Raw genomic sequence first — 22,849 nt, forward strand, 5'->3', positions numbered from 1 at the left:
GCCAGCGGCGGAGCGGTGGAACCCGCGGGCCCGGACCTCTGCAGGAGGACGAGGCACTCAAAAGCTGTTGTTACCGACCTTTGCTAAAGGGGGGGTGTCACAAAAAATAATACGTACATGCAAATAAGTTTGTGCCTGTTCTCCCGAGATCACCGCCTATACTTGCCGTCATCTTCTGCGCCGTCCACGATGAAGATCCCACCACTACACACCACCCCAAAAAATATGTGTTTGTCCTAAAAAAAAAGGGGGGGGGGGTGCAGAATTTGAAGTCTGTCTTATTATTTTCAACTTGTAAAACGTGGCACTACTTGTACTTTCAACAAGAAAAATCCGTCATCACAAATGATTTGCAAGTCGGCCTATCGATGAAAATTAGCTTCCGGCTGAATCTGGTCCAAGCATCTCTTTATGTCTTTTGATATTGATTCATGTATGTGCGCACTGTCCAGAATCTCACTCACTCTCTATACACACATATATATATATATATATATATATATATATATATATACACACACACATACACAAACACACACACACACACTCAACTCACCCAGGACGGGTCACCAAGGTGATAACTGGGGCGTGGCTCGTCGCCCACAGAGCAATGAATTGTGGGTCCGGGGCTCAAGGGTGTGACAGTCTTCCACAAGTCAACTTGGTTTTTTTTTTTTTGTTTTGTTTTTGTAAAAAAGAGATGTTTTTTGGCACTTTACCACCCCTGTTACATATATGTAGATAACATGTATTTTAATCTTCAGATGTCATAATAAATATGATCCATCAATTTGAATGATTTTTTTTTATCTTTTCGCCAGTGACTTAAAAAGGTAAGATTCTTGAAGCACTTGTTTTTTGGACTTTTTTTCTTCCAAATTCCAACCATTTTTTCCAATATTTTGTCATGTCCATCCATCCATCCGTTTTCCGAGCCGCTTATCCTCACAAGTGTCGCGGGACTGCTGGAGCCTATCCCAGCGGGCTTCGGGCAGGAGGCGGGGTACACCCTGAACTGGTAGCCAGCCAATCGCAGGGCACATGGAGACGGACAAACAGCCGCACTCGCAATCACACCTACGGGCAATTTAGAGTCTCGAATGAATGATTTTGGGATGCAGGAGGAAACCGCAGTGCCTGGTGAAAACCCGCGCAGGACAACATGCAAACTCCACACAGGCAGGCCCAGGATTGAACCCTGGTCCTCAGAACTGTGAGGCCAATGCTCAAACCAGTTGCGCCACCATTTGTCATGTCATAAAATACAATTTTCTTGATCTTTTTGGCAAGAAAAATACGGCCAAGCAATATTCTAACCAGTGAAGGTGATTCCTAAGTGCAAAACAGTGAAAAAAGTTATCTTGATTCTGCAAAGAAGAGAAATTATATCGTCATTATTTACCATCCAACCATTTTCTCTGCCGCATATCCTCATGAGGGTCGTGGGGAGTGCTGGAGCCAATCCCAACTTCAACGGGCAGGAGTCGGGGTAGACCCTGAACTGGTCGCCAGCCGATCGCTGGGCACATAGAGACAAACAGTCGCACTCACAATCACACCTTGGGGCAATTTAGAGTTGTCCAATTAATGTTGCATGTTTTTGGCATGTGGGAGGAAACCGGAGTGCCCGGAGAAAAAAAACACGCAGGCACGGGGAGAAGATGCAAACTCCACACAGGCGGTTCCGGGATTGAACCCCCCGGGACCTCAGAACTGTGAGGCCAACGCTTTTGCCGCTGTCATTATTTAGCATGTCAACAAATTAAAACAGTTTCAGACGGTTAACTCTGTACTGGTTTTGTTTTATTCACAGTTATTAATTGGGTCAGGTGAGGCTTCAGATGCAAAATATTCTAGCTACAATAATAGCACATGACATGCATAGATAAAAAAAAAAACAAACAAAGTTTTTTTTTTTTGGGTGGGGGGGGACCAATCGCCTCCAGCAGTGCGAGGCTAAACCAGAACGTCGTTCTGACGACATGTTGGGAATGTAACAAATGTATTAAAAGCAAGTCAGACGTTTTAACCGATCAGATGTGACTGACGAACACCGTGACAGGTCGAATCGGGGAAAAAAAGCCAAACCATTTTTAACATCGACCCGATGTTAAGCTTCACTTTTTTTTCCCCAAGCAACCCGATGAGGGTTTGTGGTCTGTGGTGTGTGTGTGTGTGTGTGTGTGGTTTTCAGGAGCCAATCAGAGCCGTCCAATCCGGGAAGTTTTCTATCTCCCCGGTCTCATTCAACTGTTGCCGTCCGTGCGTCAGCGCGAGCTTGTAGCGCAGGCGCATTTTACGCTGAGGAAGCAAAGAACCAGAAATGAAATGAGTCAGGCAGGGGGAAGACCTCCGGCAAGGTCAAACAATTATACCATCATCAAGATTTCGTGATCTCGTTAAGTCGTTCTTTGCGGAGGATACATGACTGAGTTCTGCTATAGTGTCTGTCTACGTGTGCTTCTGCATAGTTTGCATTCAATCTGTTGGTTAAAGGCTTATAACGTTGTAAAAACAGATGCTATTTTAGCTTAGCATTTAGCCAGCTAAGCTATGTGATTACAGTGAGTAATTCACTTGATTTTATGTTTAATATGACAGTAAACTTCAATTCAGAGCGGCAACAAACACTTTGGAAAAAAAAAATAAAATTCTCACTATTCGCCAAAGTCCTTCTTACTGAGAAGTGAAATGAGATCTCCCTGTGCTCGTATCTCAAGTCTCCCCTCGGAAGTCAAGTTAGTCGTATCTCAAGGCACAACTGCACTTCCTTTTGGCCGACTCGATATACCAGAGGTGTCCAACTCATGTTTGGTGCGGCCCAGTTTCCCTCAGAGGGAATTTATGACCGTGAAACCATAAAAATCTTTAATTGCCTCAACCTTACGCACAAAATTTCTGCAATAATTTTGGAATCAGAACACAATGTTAATTTTTTTTTTAATACATTTTCTCAAGTTTACAAGTTTTCAACCATTGTCCATGTTTGATTATACAAAAATGCTAATAACATCTCAATGTAATCATTTATTATCTACAACTGTGCCAAACAAATATGAGCGTTCATCTGAGAAGTCACGCTGTGGCGACCCCTAACGGGACAAGCTGAAAGAAACTTACTTTTACTAAGAAATTTAGAACAGATTTCACAAAAATCATGGGAGTTGATTTGCCGCCACAGGGCACATAAAATCATGTGGCCCCCGGGCCTTGAGTTTGACACCTGTGCTATATACTGTCATACGTTCTTGATATCATAAGAATGTATTTGTATACTTGCTGTAGACATTCCTTCCTTCCCCTAAATAAATGCCTCTCCCACAACATGAACTACAGTATAATGGACCTTTCCGACCTGTCAATCACTCGCACAATGATAGCCAATCAGATAGCCGCATATTCTTGACACGCCCCTGCCGCCATGTTGTCCCACAAGCAATGCTGGTTGTCAGTAGCGTGCGCTTGGAAAAGTTAATGTTATGAAGAAAATGGTCCTCAGATGCGCTTGGGGAACGTGCAATTCTGATGAAAGATAGAAAAACATACCCCAATATTATCCGGAATACGCGACAGAGAATCGACTTCAAACATGTTCTGTTCAGTCGCCATTTTGGAAGCTTGTTGTGACGTGGCTAAGGGGGCGGAGCTTAAGATCGCCATCGGAAAGGTCCGTTCTTTTCAAAATCAAACCGCGTGAGCGAAGAGCTGACTCACCTTGTGCGGATTAGCTAACAGGATGACCTGGGCAATGGCAGGGGGGGGCAGAAGGGGGTTGTACGGGGGAAGGTGTGTCGCGGATGAAGGTTGAAGTTTCACCGACATGGTCTGACGGACAAAAAAAAAAAAACCCCAAGAACAGGAAGTTGACACTATGCTTCTTCCTCCTTTGGTGTTTGAGTTTTTTTTTTTTCTTCACCTTTGGGACAGCGGCTTGAAACGTGAAATCTTTCACCTCCAGGGAGGAAGTGTTCACGGTGGAGACGACCACCACGGCGACGCCCGGGTGACCGGGCGGCGAGTCCCTGGCGAAATGAAGCGAGACGTGGATGCCACCCTGGTCAAATATAGTGATGGGCTCCAGCTGACCTGCGAATGGAAGTAGACGCGCTTTATAATAACTTGCTGGTCATCAGGGAGGCCGCTTATCCTCACAAGGGTCACGGGACAGCCGGATCTTATCCCATCTGAATAAAACCCCTACCTTAGTGTTTTTACCTCACCGGCCCCATCTCTCTGATTCAAAACCCAAATGTGTTTCTCCAGCAAAGAAGTTCGCGCATCGCCGCGATAAACGTACTCGACTTGATGGTCTCCATGGGAACAAAGACATTTTTCAGCGCGTGCTGGAGAAAAGCGCCGTCTTCCGAAGGCGCCGGGAGTCGACAGGGATGTGAAGAGGAGCCTGAATTTGTCAACTGTTGATCCAGCGACCTGCCAGGAGGCAGCGAAGGGGCACTGACGCACAAAATACAAATTATGTAAATCAAAATGTCATGATGGCATGGTTGAGTTTGCCATGTTTACCTTGTGTTTATTTCGTTCGCTGAAGGAGAACCGTTTTCCCCGCATCCACGGCCTCTCAGTGGGGGGACCCTCTCTTCATTTGTTCCATCAACTGTTCCAAGCTGTAGTAAAAAAAAAAAAAACATATTATATACACATAAAATGTCACATTCTAGCCTTGAACTTCAAGTTCGAAATCTTACCTGCATCAGCTCATCATAATATGACTTTGGAGGAAGTGGAAATATTTCTAGAATCAAAAGGCCATGACAAAATTAGATGGAAATTACAAGAATGACATTGTAAAATGATGAGAATACAACTCAATACATCGGAATAGTGTATGAGTGGTGAAATAAATTGACTTTTCTACCATATTCTAATGAACTGAGATGTAGCTCTAAATCTGTTATTTTATGAGAAGTATGTTTTTAGATGATGGAATAGTATGAGAATAAGTTCAGTATTTTATAAGGTAAAAGGAGCGGCAAGGTGGTTCAGCTGGTAAAGCATTGGCCCCACAGTTCTGAGGTCCAGGGTTCAATCCCGGCCCCGCCAGTGCGGAGTTTCTCCGGGCACTCCGGTTTCCTCACACATCCCAAAAATACGCAACATTAATTGGACACTCTAAATTGCCCCTAGGTGTGACTGTTTTTCTCTATGTGCCCTGCGATTGGCTGGCAACCAGTTCAGGGTGTACCCCGCCTCCTGCCCCTTGACAGCTGGGATAGGCTCCAGCACTCCACGCGACCCTCGTGAGGATAAGCGGTGAAGAAAATGGATGGATAAGGTAAAAAGACTAAAAAAATGGTGATATCAAGAAAATAAAGCCTTATTCTCGCAAGTCAATCCACTTGGTAACTTTTAGTTTGATGTTTAGTTTGACATTAAACTTCAACTGGAAGGGCCAATAAAAAGCTTGTGAACGTCTTATGAAGAATGAATTGTTCACTATATGCCAAACGGCTGCTAGTTGTCATAACAAAATTTTTTTTGCCCGCATGTCAAAGGAAAACATGAGCCAAACGACAGCTCATACCACAAAAATTGCTAACTCGGGTTCCCTCGCATCTCAAGTCATCGTGAAAGTATTTTTTTTTTTTAAAAAAAAAGGTTGTCATATCAAATAATGTGTTTAGACATTAGAATTTTTAATCTAAAAAAATACAACTTCATTCTCTTAGTATTGTAAGAAATAAATCTGTGATTTTTTAGGATCTTTTATTTAAAAATATATGTTTTAGTTTAGTAATTTTGCAATATTTTTTTTACACTGAAAATGTTTTTTTCTCTCCAAAAATCCCCCCTTTTTTTTAAAAATATATTTTCATGGTAGTCCCGAGATTCATTTGTAACCAAAATGATCCAAAGTGTCTTTTTAAATCTGTACGATTCTTTCTTTAGTATTCATTTAATAAAACTCTGAAATTTACGAGAAAAATAACAGATTTTTTTATAAGTGATAACTGATAACCTACAAGCAGTACAACCTTTGACTGTGGGACGTCTTGGACTCGGAAGAATTAAAATCAGTAGTAGCGGCAGTTTTTGTGGAATATGACAGTTTGGAGCGAGGGGAACAAAAAAAACGTGCCTGATGGTGGATGGTTCTGTTCAGTTGTAGAGTTGCAGGTGCTTTCCAGAGAAGGGGAGAAGAGAAGTGACGAGGACTGAAAGGACGAAGGCGAGTCGAGGGCCGAGAGGTCGATGAGATGGTAGCTCTTGATCTCTCTGGGACTCGTAGCAGCTACGACAAGAAAACGCGCTCGAATCAAGTCAACAACACATCGGCAGTTCACTTCTGTGATATTTTACGGCCTCACTCATTTTTTTCCCCGTCACCGCTTCTTCACTTTTACTCCTTCCGTTGCACTCTCGCCTCCCATTTCGTTCCTTGTAGGCGTTCACGACCAGCGTGAGATCGTCGTTGGCTGCCAGGATTTGCGTCAGGGCCTCGTCGTCGTCCACCGTGTCGCTGGCCAGCCGGAAAAGGCTCGGCCTCAGGCGCTCGCAGCTCTCGTACAGGACCTGAAGTACACGATACGTACAGTAGCTGTAAACAATTTAGGGCAGGGGTTTCAAACTCATTTTTGTCGTGGGCCACATTGTACTTGCAGTTTTTTTCAAAGGGCCTTTATGGCTGTAAAACAATAAAAAAAATCTTTAACCGCCTCATCTTATTTACATGTGCAATTTATGAGCTAGTTTTGGAATCAGAAATCAAGGGTACTAGGTTTTTCCAACTATTGTTGTTTTGGTGATACACAAGATTTGCCTCCGCGGGCCACATAAAATCATGTGGCGGACCGGATATGGCCCCCGGGCCTTGAGTTTGACACGTGTTATTTAAGGTGATAGGAAAAAAAAAAAAAAAAGGAGTTTATCTTTTACAGCAGAATTTTCCATTTTTGATCTGGACATTGCAGGGTTTTCGATATGACTGGGCGGGCAAAGTACGGCCCAGTACCTTCTCGAAAGCGGTGTGACGGTCTGAGCGCTCCCCCCGTGCTGAAAAGTCTCCTTGTGATGAATGGGCATGCGTTACAAACAGGGGAGCTCTGGGTACGTAGCAGACGCTTGCTGGGAAATGTCCCAGTCTCATAGTTCTCCTTTTTCTACATAGAGGGTGCTAAAATACATTACAACTTAACCCGAAACTAATCTTAAAACAAAAGTTGATAAAAAAAAAAAAAGATATACAAATATATGTACGTTCGCCGTGTTCGACTTTCTGAGACGTCCATAGCGAACACGAACACTCGACGACAAGTTGTCGAATGGCACATGTTGAAGCATGGATGGAGATGTTTCAGAATGGCCGGAAGTTTACAAAATATATAAGTATATACAAAATATGTGCATTAATATGCGCGCATTCATCACAAAGAGACTTTGCGGCACCGGGAGTGCTCAGACCGTCACACCGGCCCATCGTCAAAACCAACATACATAATATTTGTTGTATTACTTCAGGTGTTTTTTCCCCCTTAAAATTCGTTAAACAAAATGTATTCTCAAGAAATGATTGGGTGAGTTATATTGTAAATTAAAAAAAATCGAAAAATAAGCTAATTCACATTTGCAATTACAGTATATATGTTTCTAAATTATGGGTTGGAGTAATAAAATCGAAAAATAATGATAATAAACATTGAAATACACATTTGACATTTTCGAAATAATTGGTTAATTAATCTGGTCCTCATAAAATAAAAAATTGTTACATACATCTAACCATGATTAGATAATTGGTTAATTATACTGTAATATGTACAGTTCTAGTTTTGGAATGTGCAGTCGTACTTGGTGAAAAATGGTAATCTTACTACCTTTAATTCGTCACTGGGCTGGAAAGGCACTCCAGTGTACTCGTCCAACATCTCCCTGAGCTGCTTGGTGCTGCTCTCCACTGCCTTCAGAGTTGATTGACGCTTTGACGCTTTGTCTGCCTTCTCCTGCTCCTAACAAACACACAAACAGAACAGTTTTCATTTTAAGATTCAACAACAATAACAAATAAGCATGCGGCGTCAGCGGAAGGCCTCACTTCTCTCATTGTGCTTTTAATGAGCCTGTTGGCAGTGTCCAGGTCTTCGGGACGTCCGCTTTTTAATAATCTGGCTAAGAGCTGAAGGAAAGGGGGGAAAAAAAGATGGAGAACTATTAAAGTAATGGAGGAAAACTAATGTGCAAACAAAATGATGTCCATGTAGTCACCGTTGCCTTGTCCTCTTGGTCAAAAACGGAATCTGAGGTTCTTGGAGGTGGAGGGGCCATTATGGCAGTATCCGGTAGTTTGGGATCCTTTTTTATGATGCCTAAAAAAATAAAAAACACACATCGCATGAACGGTGTAAAAATTGTCTGGGCATGTGAGACTTCTTAAGGGATTCAGCAATACCTTGTTTCTTGAGCATGGAGTAAGCGTCCTGAATCTTTGTTTCGTCTTTGAGCCAGAGCGTCCAACCGTAAAGAACCTGCGTCAGTCGGTCTTTAACCGCCTGGGCAGTCCATGAACCAAAGTACTGAGAACAGAGCAGGTTGACCCAGTCAGAACAAAACTGACAAAACCACGGTTATGTGTTGAATGTGCATTGTCATACAATTGATGTGCGTTTTTTTTCCGGTTTTGCAAGGCCATATAGAGCTCGTGCACCTACGTCATCAAATCACGCCACCGGCCGGAAGTGCCGGTCAAACAAACCATTGTTCAATGGTAAATCGATTGGAGACAACGCGAAAATATGTCTTGTAGCACGACGCCCAGAGTTTTGTCCGATACCGTTAAACATTTAGAAGGTGATAATAAACGAAGGTATGTGGAAAAATGAAAGACACTTGACATAGAGGAATCATATTTCATGCTGAAGTCGATGTTTTCACCGATAAGAGATTGGACTATTACCCTGCTTCCGCTTGTCTTGGACAACTGGATCTACACATTGAAATGGTGGAGTAAGTCGTCCAGATTTACACGGAAGAATTTGAAAGCGTAGAAAAGTCTGGACGCATACAAATCAGATTTTTTCAATACAATACCAATATTTGAATAAATGAGCCCTGGTTTTACACAAGCTCGCATTCATTAACTATGATTGGGAAAAAAAAAGCGAGTCAGCTCCTCCGTACAATAAGCCTGTTGCGGCCAGACGTTAAACTCAGTAAACTTCTCCATGACAGATGTTTTTTTTTTTTTTAAATATGCATTGTTCTCAAATGAGTCCAATGCGTATTTCACAAAGAAAGTAAACCGCTGGGATAGGCTTCAGCCCCTGTACATGGAAGCGTGTTGCAGCCACACGTTAACCTACGTAAACATCAATGTGACCGACGTTTTTTATTCTTTTTTTAAATACAGATTGGACTCATTTGAGAACATTGCATATTAAATTAAAAAAAAAAAAAAAAGTGTCGGGGAGAGGTTCACCGAAGGTTAACATGTGGCCGCAACACGCTTCCATGTACGTTGGAGACGACTCCCTGTGTTTTTTTTTTTTTTAACACATTGTTCTGAAATGACTAAACTTGGCATTATAAATATTTCTTGGGAATTCCTACCTGAAATGAAGCGATCGCGACACGGTCGTGTGTATTTTGTTGGGCACCATCCATCACTTTTAATTGCCGAAATCCATCATTATTTTCTGGTCTTTTTAGCTCGTATTGCACAGAATGACCTATTTGAATATCTGCCTCGTCTGTTGTAACAATCGACAGCATAACGAGTCTCGGGCATTGTGAATATTCTGCTCCGGTTCAATGTCCGCCACACTGTCGAGCAGCTCTTTTTAACCCGCAATATGGCGCTGTGAAAATGTTGACGTCACGTGCACGAGCTCCATTTGATAATCCTCCAATTTTTTCTCCCGACTACAGACAAAAGCTCATCAGAGCAATGGCTGGTAGCATGAAAAAATTGTAAGCGCCAGGTATCACTATCTCTGTTTCTGTGATTTGCTTTTGAAAAAGTTGTTTCAATATATAAAAACGGTCGAGCAGTATCCCAAAACGCATTGTTTCCCCACCTGAGAAGTTACAATGTAATGTCAAATCCTGCACGACACTCGATCACCAGCATTGATCATTACCTTCGGAGTCAAAACTTTGATGAGCTCGTTGAGGAATCGAAACTTGGCCGCTTCTCCGTGGAACCTCTTGCCGCAGTTGTTCATGCAAGCTTCGAGAACCTGAGAACAAAGCAGCGGCGGCGGCAGATCACCCCAAACTGAACGGGACGAGCAAACGTTCCATCCGCTCGGCCGAACTAAAACGCGCGGAGAGCCGTGCTGCCGGATGTCACATGAAAAGTCAGAAGGTTCTGCGAGTGACGCTAAAAGTTGAACAACAATGGAAATCCATCGTGTTCAGGGCAACGTGATTAAAGTTAGTCGCGCATATTCACAGACGGCCCCCCGCGCAGGAACAAAAGGCAATGGTTGCTTATGTCTTAATCCATTTTCATTTGGACAGGAGGATATGCAAATCTAGACCATTGCGATACCAGAATCACAATATTCCTGATAAACCCGCCGAGGGCCGTACAATACTTGAGGTTTCGGTTACTTACAGTCAGAGCTTGAAGAGCCTCTTTTTCTTGGGGGGACTGGATTTTGTGAGCGAGAAGACCGAGAGCCACCTGTGGACTGACGCGGACAAAATAAGATGTACTCTAAAACCTAGCAGACATGTGGACAGATCGAAAAACAGAATTCACGGACCTTTCCTGAGATCAGGTTCAAGCACTGTTTGAGAACCGTCGAGATCAATTTTCAAGTACCGGTACTTTCAAGCTGTTTACAGTTCTAGAAAATTCAGTACACTCTTACCAGATAAACGCGGCACTGTGGTTCAGCTGATAAAGCATTGGCCTCACAGTTCTGAGGACCCGGGTTCGATCCCGGCCCCTGCCTGTGTGGAGTTTGCATGCTCTCCCCAGCGCCTGCGTGGGTTTTCTCCAGGCACTCCAGTTTCCTCCCACATCCCCAAAACACGCAACATTCATTGGACACTCTAAATTGCCCCTAGGTGTGATTGTGAGTGCGACTGTTTGTCTCAACGTGCCCTGTGATTGGCTGGCAACCAGTTCAGGGTGTACCCCGCCTCCTGCTCGTTGACAGCTGGGATAGGCTCCAGTGACCCTAGTGAGGATAAGCGGCAAAGAAAATGGATGGATGGATGGATGGATTACCAGATAAACTCCCATCTAGTTAAACCTGCCCAATTCTTTATGAACGCTTTGTTTAGTCAACACATTAACTCTGTGGGCGCAAAAATGATCCATCAAAGACCGCACAAACTTACCCAGACAGACAAACAGTAAATAATAAATTCCATATCCGTTTCGGTTTCAACCACCATTTTAGGGTCATTTCGGCTATTTCCAAGGGTCCTTCAAAAACTTCACATTTGACTCAAACCCCCTACGTTTAGGGGATTTTGTTGCAGTCGTGACTACCCCATGAATGACTCTCACCCAATAGTTGCTCAATTACAGTTTAAGCAAGTAAATACGTTTCTTTCGGTTTGTCCCGTTAGACATCTCAGATGAACGCTCATATTTGTCTGGCACACTTTTTACCCCGGATGCCCTTTTTTACGCAACCCCCTCTCGGGGAGTGGAGACCCCAGTGAGATACGAACTCACGACCTTGGGTTTAGCAAAGCAATGCTTTCACCACTGACCTATGGGGCCAAGTACCAGTTTGAAAGATGTCATAAAACAAAGCAATCGAAGTCAAACTACATTTTAAAAATGCTCAGATTTGCAGCATCATGTATCGTCTGCCGACAAAATTTTCCTGACATCTCTCCCCCGCAAGATACCCTCGCCCAATGGCAAGAGTGGGCCACTAATGAGCCGCCACCAGCCACGTGAATGACCGGTTGGTATGCGGGACGGTCGTCCGCCAGCCACGCCCGGCAACGACAACAACAACAACCCCTTTGTGACCACCCCCACCGGACACTTAAATCAAGAGAATACCCGCCTAAGTCTTTGGAGGTGAAACATCTTTGACAAACTAGAACAGTCCTGTTGTCTCCGTTAAACTTTTTCTGGATGACCACCACGAGCTGGATCACTGGGAAAACTACACAAACTTCCGTTCAAAGATGAAAGACGCAGTTGTTGTAGCGCGCCTCACACTCGGATGAGATTTCACAACCGAGCAATTTGTCAACAATGATGCGAGGAAACACCGTCGCGCCTCAACGGTAAACCCGAATTAACGTCAACGGGAGTTCTGCTCACCCATCAGCCTCCTTGTTAACCAATTGAAAGAAGGCCTGGATGCAGTCCCATCGGTCCTCCTGGTTGTTTGGGTCCGTGGACCAGTCTAGACGAGAGAAAAGTGCGAAAACGCGACAAACACACTGAGATTATCAAGCAATTTATAACTACCTAAAAATATATACATGATATTGAAGTAACACAAAAAACTTAGATAGGGAAGTGAAAATATAGACAAGAGGTTCCTCCCTATTCTTTCAAATACTGTTACTGTTAATAAATTACTTATTGTAGAAAATGTTTAACATCTTGACTAAATGTCCACATTACGTCCTTGGGTAAAGTTATTTTTTTGTGAAATAGCAGATTATACTTTATCAGTTATTCATCCGAAATAAAACCTTCCCACCGGTTGAAAGGTTTCTCTGTTGTGCAGTCAAAAATAAGTTAACAGTAAGTTCATAAATTAAAATGAGTTATTTTCAGACAAGTACAGTTGCGTTCACTGATTACCTGCAGGTGAACTTTACTCGTGATAGTGATTTCCACACAGTATTACAGTTATAAGTACCATAATTCTATTATTTCTGTAAACTGCCTGATAAAAATAAATAAATCATGAACGTTGGCTCAACTTTCATGAGCACCACGGGCACGCGAGATGAACCAACTTCCTGTTACGAGCGTCTGCGGTTTCCGCCTATATTTCCAACGCATAACACCGATTAATGACACGAAATGAATTATTTACGTCGCTCGTCCCGTGCAAACGGTCGAATAAATACATTAACGCGGATGTCACGAGTCGTGACGCGCCCGCCGCAGAAGGCTTGAGGAGATGCGTTCACGGACATCGCGTCAACACTTGCAACGCGAAGCATGAAAGCAAACCAGTAAAGTCAACCAAAAGTCGTCCTTATCTACTCAACTGAGCCACGACTCCAAAGTCGGATGGCCGTCGTCGTTCGCCATGGCCGCTTTTCCGCTTGCTGCGACGTCCGCGGTAGTTTTCGACGTCGACGTGTGTGACACTGTTGTGGGGGGGGGGGGTGGAGGAAAAAAAAAGTGTCACTTCGGGGGAAGCGAAGATCTCAAACTGGCTTACCCGAAACGACATGTGACACTCACACTGCGATCACTAGTCACACTCTTGTGTGCACTCGATGCACGTCCGCGCACGCCAGTTTGCACCACTTAGCGACTCATTCTTTCCTACTAAAGTCTGAATTTAAAACGACGGAAACGGTCCTGCTTTTGTACCAATGCAATACAGTAACGCAGTTTTTCGCACGTACTCCCCGCGACCCTCGTGAGGATCAGCTGCAAAGACAATGGATGGATTAAATACAGCGTCGCCTGAAATGAACTTGATGGTGTGAAAGGAAGTAAAGAAAGGAGCAAGGAATTTGGGTTGATGGAAGGAGGCTTATGAATCGAGGATGAATGAAAGATGAAAGAATGGAGAGAAAAAAAAGGGAGGGAGGCGAGAATTAGCGGGTTGCATGATGAAAGGAGAGAGGGAAGAAAGGATGTTTGAAAGGGAGGCAGGATGAGGAGAGGGAGGATGGATGGAAGGAAGGATGAAAGTTGGGAAAGATGGAAGTATAGAAGGTTCAGGGGTTCAAGGGAAGTATGAAATAAAAGGAAAGAAGGGAGGATGAAGTCATATAGTCTCACCGCCTCTTCCCGGCTCTCCACCGTAGTATTAATTTAAGATATGAAACTATTAATGGAATTGTAATTAATAACTGCAGACACACCAAAAAGAAAAAAATGCACACAGTGTATTTGCATCCCGTGAGAACCTCTGACGCCGCTGCATAAGACAAACCACCGCGCGGAGTTTGTCAACTTCAAATATATATATATATATATATATATACATACCTTGTATCCTCCAGCCTTGACACTGCAACGTGAATAAACATTTACCAATTATCTCATCACACTGACTTACTTCCACTAATTACACTCACGACACGTTACAGTAAATACAGTAGACCGCAGCAAATTGCACACACACACACACAGTCGTGCACCGTTTGACATGTGAATAATTAAGAACTTTATTACTTTTCCCAGCAGTTCATTTTGTTTGTGTCATTTGTAAACTCCTACATGGAGGCTTCATCCTGGACTAGAGGACGTTGTCGTTGTCGTGGTTGGTTCTGGCTAACTGGTCTCATCCAGCAGAAGAAGTTTCCGGAACCGATGGACGGTCTCCGCGGGCCCCAAAGCTACCATCATCTCTGCGACACTGGGTCCTTGCTGCAAAAAGAATGAATCACACCAACCGCACAAGCAATTCCAACTACACTTCCTCTTGAAATGCTGTGTAAGTGTAAGAATTGTATTATTGTCATCATATCTGTATTTCTGAGAGAGACAAAATGATGGGAAGCTGACTTTGAAGTGCTTTTATAGAGCTTGTGCACGTGACGTCGCCGTTTTCACGGCGCCATATTGCCGGTCAAAAAGGGCTGCTCGACAGTGTGGGGGGGACATTTAACCGGAGCGGAATATTCACATTGGGCGAAACTTGTTGAGCTGTCAGTTGTCACAACAGACGTGGTCGTTCTGTGGAATACCAGCTGAAAAGACCAGAAAACGTCGATGGATTTCGGCAATTAAACGCGATGGATGGTGCCCGACCAAAATACACACACACGACTGTGTAGCGATCACTTCATTTCAGGTAGGGATTATTCTTCTCAATCTCAAATTACCAAAAAGTATTTATGATCCCAAGTTAGCTCATTTGAGAACAATGCATTTTAACAACAACAAAAAAAAAAAAAAAAAAAAAAAAAAAAAAAAAAAAAACGACAAGGAGTCGTCTCTAACGTATACGGAAGCGTGTTGCGGCCACACGTTAATCTTTGGTAAACCTCTCCCCGACAGACTTTTTTTTTTTTTCTGATATGCATTGTTCTCAAATGAGTCCAATGCGTATTTAAAAAAATAAAATAAACCGTCGGTCACACGGAACTTTACCGAAGTTTAATGTGTGGCCGCAACGCGCTTCCGTGTACGGGGGCTGAAGCCAATCCCAGCGGTTTATTTTCTTTTTTTTTTTAAACACGCATTGGACTCATTAGACAACAATGCATGTTTAAAATTTAAAAAAAAAAAAAAAAAAAAACATCTGTCACGGAGAAGTTTAGTAAAGTTTAACGTGTGGGCGCAACACGCTTTGTGTACGAGGAGCCGACTCGCTGTCTTTTTTTTTCTTCCAATCACAGTTAATTAATGCGAGTTTGTGTAAAACCAGGGGTCATTTATTTCAATATTGGTATTTGTATTGAAAAAAATCTGAGTGTCTCCAATGAAGTATTCATATGCCTCCAGACTTTTCTACGCTTTCAAACTCTTCCGTGCAAATCTGAACGACTTACTCACCAGATCCATGTTTATATCCAGTTGTCCAAGACAAGCGGAAGCGCGTTAACGGTCCAATTTCTTATCGGCGAAAACATCGACTTCGGCATTAAAAATGGGTTCTCTATGCCAAGTGTCTCTCATTTTTCCATGTAGCTTCGTTTATTATCACCTTCTAAATGTAATAATGGTATCGGACAAAACTCTGGGCGTCGTGCTATATGACGTATTTTCGCGTCGTCTCCAACCGACTTAGCATTGAACCATGCTTTGCTTGATCGGCATTTCCAGCCAATGACGTGATTTGATGACGTCGGTGCACAAGTTCTATACAAATGATTGGATCACTGGAATGTCTGCCCTCTCATGAAGGGTGAAATTAAAAGACCAAATACATCTCTTTGGTGGATATGGAATGTTTTTAGAACTGAGTATTCTTCTAATTCTATATATCTATATTCAAATCTATATGTGCCCTGCAAGTGACTAGCAAACACTTTACAGCAAAGGTGTCAAACTCAATTTTCTCATGCGCCACATTGCAGTTCCGGTTTCCCTCACAAGGCCGTTATGACTGTGAAACAAAAATATTTCGTTGTTTCATCGTATTTACGTTAGCAATTCATGAACTAGTTCCGGAATCAGAAATCAAGGGTAACGTGGTTTCCAACTGGTAACCTAAAAACGATTGTAACATCTCAACTTTATCATTTATGACAGTTTGAAATTTTGGTACAGATTTGAACAAGAATCACTTAAACTGTAGATTTGGCATCGCGGGCCACATAAAATCTTGTGGTGGGCTGAATCTGGGCCCCTGGGCCTTGAGTTTGACACCTGTCGTTTAGAGTAAAGTCTGCAGACTCCAGCTCACCCGAGACCCTAATAAGTGGAGAAAATAAATATAAATGGGAAAAAAAAAACGCCAAACTAACTTAACTATGTCGTGTAAAATTGTGTTTGCCTTCACTTACGTGGAGTCCGCTAAGAGTCAGTCGCAAGAGCTTCATCACATCTCTGTATTTGGTCTCTTTGGTTTGCTTAGCCAGCGTCTTTAAATCTTTGCTCAGTTGATCGACAGCTGCCCCCTCTCCCATTTCCTCCGCTAATCTGCAAATCAGGATTATTCACTTCACATGACACTGATTTCGCTCTGTGTCTCTTAGTTGAGTTTGGCATTAAAGTCACATACTTGAGGGCCAGCGTGGCGACGTGCCGGGACTCGGTGGAGAGTGCCGCCACCTGTTGGCTGGAGAAGGTAGGACGCGCCCAGAGGTACAAGTAAGAGGGAGTCACAAGCTCCTGCAGATAGCACAGGTGACCCTGCGGAGAGAAAAATAAGTTTCTATATGACAGGCAAAGCAACTTTGTAGAAAAAGTACATACTTTTAACATACTTTCTCTGTTTTGCAGTTAGCAGTGGTGATGCATGTTGCCAGGAAGATGGCATGTGAAGAAGAAGTCGTTTACCTTCCGTAAGTCCAGCACCCGCCTGATATAATCCTCGTGCAGGACATCTTCATCCTGGATCTCGCCCCGGTAGGCCTCTCGGATTTGTCGCTGCAGATCCTTTATCAGAAGATTGCACTGTCGCTCGTCTTCGATACGATGCTGCAGGTGGATTCTGTGGGGGAAGCACGAAATTGTGACTGGAATGACCCACCTCATTTTGAGATTTACCCTTTTGCTGCATGGCACATTTTATATGTCTGTAAAGTGGATCTCTCAAAATGTAACAAATTCAACCCAACATTATTCAAGAACTTTAAAGGTCCACTGTCATGAAATACATGATTTTTAGTACGTTATGAATGGGGAAAAAATAGGCAGCCGGAATGGACCCATCCGTTTTTTCACCACAAAACGTAATTTTGAAGTTTACGGCTTTTTGTAACTCCCGCCATGAAAATCCTCTCGAGGGATTTGTTTTCGAGAAGAAGCAGGAAGTGACGTACATGGCAGGACCACCTTCAAGTGGACTCATTTGTTTCTATTAGTTTTACCTCCGGGAAGGTACCTCGTTATTCCTTCGTGTTAGCCAAAATGCCGGTTCGTTGTATTGCTGGATATTGTTCGAATACTCGGGAAGATGGATTTACTCTTCTTACTTCAAAAAGACCCGGTTCGTCGTGAAAAATGGATTGCAAGGGTGCAAAGGACGAGAGCTTCGCGGGTTCCAAATGACAGGTAGGTGTTTATTGAGACAGGGGCAGTGTCCGTGACTCACCTGTTGAATTCTGGAAGTTTTTCAAGGTCGAGGAGAGCAGAGTGCGTCGTGATCTTCGCGGGGTTAAACTCGGAAATCAGCTCATCTATCGTCCGTCCGACTCGGTTGGCTGCCAACCACAATTCAAATCGTTGTTACCGGGTGAGGGTTAGGCGACGTCACCGTTAACGATTCACCACTGACTGCTGAATCCCGAGCCGCAGTTGGTGGTGATGTCCAGCAGAGCCTCCGGCAGGACGCCGTCTTTCTGGAATCTTTGGATGAATATGTCCCCCTGCCTCTTGGACAGTTTGCTGCCGTCCTTGTTGGTCAGCAGCGGCAGGTGGCCGAAGGCGGGCGGCTGCCAATCGAGGGCGCGGTACATGAGGAGGTGCTTGGAGGTGGAGATCAGCCACTCGGAGCCCCGCAGTACGTGGCTGATCCCCATGTAGTGGTCGTCCACGATGTTCGCGAGGTGGTAGGTGGGGAAACCGTCCGCTTTCATCACGACGGGGTCGCCCTCCACCTGGTGGAGCGGAGGACGAGTGAACGATGACAACAGGAAACAAACGCGAACGGGATTCTCAAAGAACTCCATGTGACCTATGAAATTAATTTATGACAATGGAATTCTTTTACTGACATTACTGTAATACTAATTGGCCTTTTATTTGCATTTTTGTGCTTTTAACTCCTACTTGCCAACATAATATGGCGCTAGTTATGGTGTGATGACGACCACACAACCAGAAATTGAACTTATTGCGACATTGCAAGAAAAGGTTACACGTCTCAGTCCTGGCTGCTTGGTGCAATATAGATAAGTTGACATCGTTGACAAAAAATAAATGAATAAAAATGGAAGGACAGAATGGTGGCACGGTGGAGCAGCTGGTAAAGCGTTGGCCTCTCAATTCTGAGGACCCGGGTTTGAGCCCGGCCCTGCCTGTGTGGAGTTTGCATGTTACCCGCCTGCCTGCGTGGATTTTCGCCGGGCCCTCCGGTTTCCTTCCATATCCCAAAAACATGCAATATTAATTGGACAGTCTAAATTGCCCCTACATGTGATTGTGAGCGTTTGTCTCCATGTGCCCTGCGATTGTCTGGCAACCAGTTCAGGGTGTACCCCACCTTCTGGCCATTGACAGCTGGGATAGGCTCCAGCAATCCCCACGACCCTTGTGAGGATAAGTGGCAAAAGAAAATGGATGGATGGCTGGAAAAACAGAATATATACCAGCTCTGTTTAGAATTTATGTAAAGGAACTTTTTCCGGACGCACACTGTAAAATTCCGTTTCATTGCTTTAACCTTTTAAAATGGACACAAGTTAATTTCATTTTACACATGTATGACAGTAAAATGTTAACGAAGCGTGCTACATCATTTTATATTATCTATAATTGCACCGACTGCCGGAGAAAAATTCCTCCTGTTTTTACACACTTGGGCATTAAAGCTGATTCGGATTCCACAGTTGCTCAACTGTTACAAACGTTTGTTTGAAAAATTGCCAGTTAATAAAGGTGTAAATATTGACATTTTGGAATGGAATAGTTTACTATTATCTTTTTCAATTTTGTTTTGACAAAAAATGAACACATACAAATTAAAACTCGAAATTTTGATCAGCAAGTGATTAATTGGACACTCTAAATTGCCCGTAGGTGTGATTGTGGGTGTGGCTGTTTGTCTCCATGTGCCCTGCGATTGGCTGGCAAACAGATCAGCGTGTACTGCCTGATGACAGCTGGCATAGACTCAGCACTTCCACGACTCTTGTGAGGATAAGCAACTCAGAAAATGATTGGATTGATTGATGTGACCTCACCAAAATTTAGGAGCAATATCTTATTAAAAAAAAAAAAAAAATCCAGATGTGTGAAAAACTTTAGTCAAATAGCAGCACAAGTTCCCTACCTGCGCCACCTCGTGACGATTCCACCCAAAGATGAGATCCTGGAAGGGCTCCACTCCCTCCTGAAGACGAAACCTGATCACATGAGGCGCACCCCGGACCAGCTTCTCCTGAACCTGCTGGGCCCGAAGGTGTCGACAGCGGTTGTCGTACCTGCGCAGGGTGGAAGACAAATGCGCGAATGCCAGAGTACCGGACGGGCCGGGATAATGTGACGGAGCTGCTCTAACCTGGGGGTCTGTCCGGTCCTCAGGGCTTCTTTTTTGAGGAGCTCCAGCCTCTGGGGGGTGCAGAAACAGTGATAGGCATGACCCCTTTCCAACATTTCCGATGCCGTTTGTTTGTAAAGTTCCAATCTTTTTGACTGCAGGTACGGACCCAACGGCCCGCCTCGGCCAGGACTCTCATCTGGAGGTATACCTAGAGGACGAAATCAGCCTTAAAAGCTCTTCGATAGCTGAAATACGTCCCAGTTTTGTCTTACCCGCCCACTCTAGCATGTCCTCTATGGCCTCGGCTGCCCCCGGTACCAGCCTGCTTTGATCGGTATCCTCAAGACGCAGGATGAACGAGCCGCCGTACTTCTTGGCGAAGATGTAATTGTAGAGAGCGGTGCGGAGGCCTCCGAGGTGCAAGAAACCTAAGACAGAAATGAAATTCAAGTGCTTACCGGGAGTGGTACCTAGCCATCATTTTTTTTTTGTACTGGTCATCCTCACTGGGATCACTGCCTACTAGAGTCAGGGTCATAAAGAAAAACAATTTTTTTTTTCAACCTCCTCCTTCATTACACAACGTAGACAATGTGAATACAGCTCGGTGTATAAATGTTATACTTTCATGTAAACCGTGACGATTTATTTGTCATATTTCTACACATTCTGCCCATTTGTCATTGTGTATTGTCTTTTTCAGATCCACTGTGCCAACTACACCAGACTTACGTTATATTTTTAAATTTTTTAATTATTGTGCATTGTCATTAAGATTTTTTTTTTCATTATTATTACTTGTTTTTTCCTGAGGCGACACTCACAGTTCTGAAGACTGGGGTTCAAATCCCTGCCTGATGATAAACTGGGATAGACTCCTGCACTCCCGCGACCCTTGTGAGGATAAGTGGCTCAAAAAATTAATGGAAGTTTTTTTTTTCTTCAGTTTTTCCAAGTTAAGGAATTAAAATTACCTTTACCATATTTACTTCTGATGAAAGTATTTATACTTCTACAGTATTTAAGTACGTAATGTGAGTACTGTTGAAACTGCTGGTCATCATAAACATTTTTCTAAAGGTTGAGGTAAAACTATAACACCAAAATATATTAGCACAAGACTCAGACTGTCAAGAAGACACCCTCGTTTAATTTTTCCCCATTAATTTAATTTTCCAGAAGTGACCTTACGTACCTGTCGGACTTGGGGCGAATCTGACCCGTACCTCGCCTCCTCCAGCCGCGGTGCCGCACCGTCGACGAAAGGCCAAATCGAGCTGGCCTTGAATTCGTAGTTTTGTAGGGAAAAGAAACCCCCCGAGAGTGACCGCCCGGTTCAGGTACCAGCGGCAGGTTCGGAGCCGCGACCAGGACATCTTGACGCCCCTTGAGTACGTTTGTGTGGCTCACACCGAGTAACCAAAAAACCCCCGCTGTTTTAGCTTGTTTGAGATGCCACACATACAACTAAAAGCTCCATTTTGTCCGTAAAACACATGAAATAAAGCGCTCAAGTCATTAGAAAGAGAGAAAAGTGAGAATTTCCACACATGGGAAATAACATAACACCACACTGATGAACAATTTGGAATCCGATTGGCTGATTCTCTTATTCTGTACATCCGGTTTGATCATTTTGGATCCACTACTGTCACATAGCGGCAAATGCAATTACTGCACCAAATGGTCCGATAATCGAGGCTGCAAATATGAATAACTTTCAAGCGGATTGGACTTTTGTCCCAAACTCATACATTCAATTTCGAATTATGATATTCAGGTTAAGTTTTTAAAACTAAACGTTTTTTTTTTTTTTACCTGTAATCTGATTTAATGTTTTTATTTGTAAGTGTATTAGATTACTCCCCAAGACAGTCCCCATATGTTGGGATCTACTTTATTAAATGACGTAATAATGTATGAACAAATTACTTTGTGCCCCCCCCCCAAAAAAAAAAAGTTAGAGTTCTACAGTTTGAGAACCGCAGACCTCTTGAAGAATGTATCATATTTGCATTTTTTTTTTTTTACGGATCAGCAATTATAATAACAGTAGACACAGTTACATCGTATAAGTGTGAATTAATCCTGCTGTGCGTCATGTTGTTTACTTTATCAAACTTCCCCGTTTTAATCTCCTCCCGACAATCTTTGTTTGAAATGTCACAAAAACCAGTTTGACCAGATTTGTTGGCAGGATGTAGACATCGTGTAAGTGCACATTACTTCCATCCCTGCCTGGTATTATTAGTGGCGCAGGAGTAGGCCGTCTGCCTCACAGTTCTGACGACCGGGGTTCAAATCCCAGCCCAGCCTGTGTGGAGTTTGTACGTTCTCCCAGTGCCTGCGTGGGTTTTTCTCCGGGCACTCCGGTTTCATCCCCCCACATCCCAAAAACATGCATCTCTCTAAACTCTAAATTGCCCATCGGTCTGTCTCCATGTGCCCTCGGATTGGCCGGCGACCATTTCAGGGTGTTTTTCTGCCTCCTGCCCAATGAGAGCCGGGATAGGCTCCAGCACTCCCGCGACCCTCGTGAGGATAAGCAGCTAAGAAAATGGATGGATGGATAATTTAGCACATCATTATCACTCCCCGGCATCGCTTTAACATTACCTCCTTGCGATGTGGAAATTAATTTACGGGTCATTCGTCACTCTTTAATTGTGTTATCCATTTGGAAAAAAAAACAAACGGTGAGTTGGTAAAACCTGAAGCACAATTAAAAAAAATTAAGGAATAAATTAATCCAAATCACAGATGTCATTGTCTGGATGCATTTGCAGAATTCCGACACACCGCAAGCACATCCCAGCCACTCCCACTCCAGCCCTCCCCGCAGCGGAGAGGTGAGAACCTTCCGCGTGATGATCCCGAGATCTCACTGGTGCGACCGTTTCTCA

At 43.6% G+C, this 22,849-nt stretch overlaps 2 protein-coding genes across 6 annotated transcripts; both read right to left on the reverse strand.

Moving 5' to 3' along the window:
* Nucleotides 1-122: 122 nt before the first annotated feature.
* On the reverse strand, nt 123-14,386 carry LOC133505950 (ADP-ribosylation factor-binding protein GGA3-like). Of its 5 annotated transcripts, none has more exons than XM_061829541.1 (18): nt 14,351-14,386; nt 13,162-13,263; nt 12,254-12,338; nt 10,571-10,646; nt 10,092-10,190; nt 8,405-8,528; nt 8,221-8,321; nt 8,051-8,131; nt 7,833-7,964; nt 6,327-6,531; nt 6,098-6,250; nt 4,707-4,753; nt 4,525-4,625; nt 4,298-4,431; nt 3,917-4,086; nt 3,715-3,825; nt 1,403-2,301; nt 123-236 (listed from the first exon to the last, which is right to left on the reverse strand). In XM_061829541.1, the coding sequence occupies exons 1-17, from the start codon at nt 14,361-14,363 to the stop codon at nt 2,191-2,193; spliced, it is 1,845 nt and encodes a 614-aa protein (XP_061685525.1). In that variant the 5' UTR covers nt 14,364-14,386; the 3' UTR covers nt 123-236; nt 1,403-2,190. The 5 variants fall into 5 exon arrangements, with proteins under 5 accessions (XP_061685525.1, XP_061685524.1, XP_061685526.1 ...); XM_061829540.1 differs by having other exon boundaries at nt 4,298-4,455; XM_061829542.1 differs by lacking the exon at nt 14,351-14,386 and adding an exon at nt 13,361-13,963 and having other exon boundaries at nt 4,298-4,455.
* ears2 (glutamyl-tRNA synthetase 2, mitochondrial) lies at nt 14,281-21,560 on the reverse strand. The gene is made up of 10 exons (XM_061829546.1): nt 21,142-21,560; nt 20,219-20,374; nt 19,965-20,154; nt 19,737-19,887; nt 18,021-18,342; nt 17,838-17,946; nt 17,081-17,234; nt 16,803-16,933; nt 16,585-16,720; nt 14,281-14,500 (listed from the first exon to the last, which is right to left on the reverse strand). Exons 1-10 carry the CDS (start codon nt 21,320-21,322, stop codon nt 14,405-14,407), a joined length of 1,626 nt encoding a protein of 541 aa, XP_061685530.1. The 5' UTR covers nt 21,323-21,560; the 3' UTR covers nt 14,281-14,404.
* Nucleotides 21,561-22,849: the final 1,289 nt, after the last annotated feature.

This window comes from Syngnathoides biaculeatus, chromosome 9, assembly GCF_019802595.1.
Source record: "Syngnathoides biaculeatus isolate LvHL_M chromosome 9, ASM1980259v1, whole genome shotgun sequence".
NCBI lineage: Eukaryota > Metazoa > Chordata > Actinopteri > Syngnathiformes > Syngnathidae > Syngnathoides > Syngnathoides biaculeatus.